The sequence below is a fragment of the Octopus bimaculoides genome, chromosome 26, assembly GCF_001194135.2.
Source record: "Octopus bimaculoides isolate UCB-OBI-ISO-001 chromosome 26, ASM119413v2, whole genome shotgun sequence".
Lineage (NCBI taxonomy): Eukaryota > Metazoa > Mollusca > Cephalopoda > Octopoda > Octopodidae > Octopus > Octopus bimaculoides.
In genome coordinates, this window is record NC_069006.1 from 9,333,839 (window position 1) to 9,337,019 (window position 3,181).

The window sequence follows — 3,181 nt, forward strand, 5'->3', positions numbered from 1 at the left end:
AAGACAAGGTATGCTGCGTATCTGCTGTTATGACATCACTTCGTTAAGACAAACCATATCAAATTTATATATAGTGGGGTCTTTATATATGAACATAACACATTCCAGCACCAAATTTGTTAACTAAATTCTTCGTTATATGAGTAATTGAAATATATATATATAAATAGGGATAATCTTGTTTTGAGTTACACCCAACCTTTACATAAAGGCATGTAACGTTTTATTTATCCACCCATCAGTAGCAAATGCTTAATAAAATACGTAAATGTGTGTGTGTGTGTGTGTGTGTGTGTGTGCATCTCCACTCCTTTTGTTATGTTTTTATCAATCAATACATAGTTATGTTTTTAGCAAAATATATAAGAAATATTATTTCCTATATAAAATATCAAAATTTGCAAGCTATATGAACTGCATACAAAGACATTAACAAACCATTTGTGCACACTCTCCAAGCAACTTGTATGTGTGCATAGAATAGTTATGATTCACTGATGAAATTTCATCAAGCTTAATTTTCTTCAGAAAAACCATTCATTATTCAATTTTATTTGTTCAGGGCGCTAGTCATATGTGGGTACCCTACTGAATTTTTGACAGGTGTATAATTTATTGTAATAATAACAAAGTAAGCCGTGTGTTTCATAGCGACAGCACTTTAAGACAACTCATTACTATGTTGTTGCTGTTGGCACTCCGTCGCTTACGACGTCGAGGGTTCCAGTTGATCCGATCAACGGAACAGCCTGCTCGTGAAATTAACGTGCAAGTGGCTGAGCACTCCACAGACACGTGTACCCCTAACGTACTTCTCAGGGGATATTCAGTGTGACACAGTGTGACAGGGCTGGCCCTTTGAATTACAGGCACAACAGAAACAGGAAGTAAGAGTGAGAGAAAGTTGTGGTGAAAGAGTACAGCAGGGTTCACCACCATCCCCTGCCAGAGCCTCGTGGAGCTTTAGGTGTTTTCGCTCAATAAACACTCACAACACCCGGTCTGGGAATCGAAACCGTGATCCTATGACCGCGAGTCCGCTGCCCTAACCACTGGGCCATTGTGCCTCCACCATTACTATGTAATTAATTGTAAAAAGATCAAAGTAGGCTGTGTGTACTGTAGTGACAGCACCTCGTTAAAATAAGCCATATAATCTATTTAATCTATTGCAATCATAGTAATGAAGCTTGATTGGTATTTTTATTTTATTTCAATTTATTTTCATATAAATAATTTTGTACTTATTCTAAGAAAGTGCATTGGGAGAAGATTTACAGAGAAAATAATTGGGAGAGATTTTTGTCTGTTTTTACTTTTGGGAAGTGTGTAGGGTGGTGTGACCATTTGTCAAAGTTTATCTGGAAAAGTTAGGCTGATTCAAGATGGTACCACAGACGGTAGCCAAAGAAGGGTAGCGAATTCTAAAGTAGTATGGTTGAGAGGAAGTAAGGCGTTCATTTGATGCATAAAATCCACACCAGGGCAATTTTTAATGACCCTGCTCTGTATTAAGAAAGGATGTGCCGGAAAACGAATGAAGGAAAGAAACGTTTTGTTGTGTGTGTGTGTGTGTGTAATTTTTCCTTTGCAATGATGAGTGCAACACCCTGTCCACTAAGCCGCATGCTTTCACCTGTTCAATCTATACAACATTGATAAACAGCAAAAACATTGTATGTAATGCTAACTAAACAATAAATATAGAAATAAATAAATAAAAGTTATGTTTTCTTGAAATGAAATTTCCAGTTGAAGAACAAAAGGAATTGATGAGAAAAGATACGATAGAACTGAAGAGAAATATTTACGATGAAACGAGAGAGAAGGAAGCTTTGGAACGGACGTCAGATGAACTTCGTAATGCCATTAAGAAGTGTGAAGGAGAGAAAATGGAACTGAATCGGAACTTGCAAGAATATCAGCAAAAGAATGGAGGTATTAATTAGTGTTTTATCTTTTAATTGTTTCAGTCAGCTGGGCCAACAAAAACTTTGTGAGTGGATTCATCAGAAGAGTAGATGGAAACTGAAAGAAGCTTGTTGTGTGTGTGTGTGTGTGTTTGTATGAATTTATGTGTTTGTGTGTAACCTTGTCTGGCCATGGGGGAATATCACCTTGCCCAAAAACAGGAAAAGATTGGTAATAAGAAGGGCATCAAGCCAAGGAAAATCTAACTCAGTAAATTCCATCTGACCCATGCAAGCATGGAAAAGTGGACGTTAATTGGTGATACATGTATAAACACAAACACATGCACACACACACACACATATATACAGAGTGCAGTGAATATATTGTCGTCTAAATTACACAAAATGAAAGTAACACTGACATCTCATTTTAACAGATATATTTACCAAAATTACATAAAAATATCTACAAATACAAAAGAGTAAATTTATTCTAAAAAATCGCCATTGGCTTCAACCATGGCCTCCAGACGACTTTGGAATCTCCTGCAACTCCTCTGGACAGTCTCCTTGTTCAAGTTGGTAAATGCTGCCATAATTCTTGCCCTCAGTTCATCTTTGGTGTTAGAAGGAGTTTTGTTGGTCTTTCGCTCAACTGCGCCCCACACATAATAATCAAGGGGGTTGCAGTCTGGGGAGTTAGGTGGCCAGATGTTAGGGGTGATGTGGTTGCAGAAATTGTCTGACAGCAATGACTGGGTTCTCCTACTTGTGTGGCATGGTGCAAAGTCCTGTTGCCAGACATAGGATCTTTCCACAGCCACCCTCTTCACCCAGGGCAGCACCACCTCCTCCAGGCACTTGATATAGACCCCTGTGTTTAGTCTGAGGCCATGTGGTAAGATGAATGGAGGCATAATGTCACCATCACTAGTGATCACTTCAAACACCATGGTGTTGACTGGACGTTTGAATTTTATCACTCTCGGTAGATGTCCTCAGATTGATGCACAAACACTCTGAAATGCTTACATGGAGCTTCTGGCCGCGAATGCCAGGCAGTACAGCATGTCATTTCAAAATTTTGTGTGATGGTGCTGTTTTTCTCACAGACAGTGCCCAACTGACCCTACCATACTGTGTTGTCAACAAAATCCAAAACAAACAATGTGCATGTATGAAATTATAAATATAAAATGGCAACAATTTACCCATCATACCATATATACATAGTGATGCGACCACCGAGAAACAAAATAACATTATGT

General features: G+C 38.4%; 1 protein-coding gene across 1 annotated transcript in view; it reads left to right on the plus strand.

Annotated features, from left to right (window-relative positions):
• Nucleotides 1-3,181, plus strand: part of LOC106867632 (rootletin) — a 301,162-nt gene that overhangs the window by 258,098 nt on the left and 39,883 nt on the right. Inside the window, exon 22 of the mRNA XM_052976898.1 lies at nucleotides 1,753-1,938. Within this exon, the coding sequence (XP_052832858.1) occupies nucleotides 1,753-1,938 (186 nt within the window). The remainder of the gene's footprint in view (nucleotides 1-1,752; nucleotides 1,939-3,181) is intronic.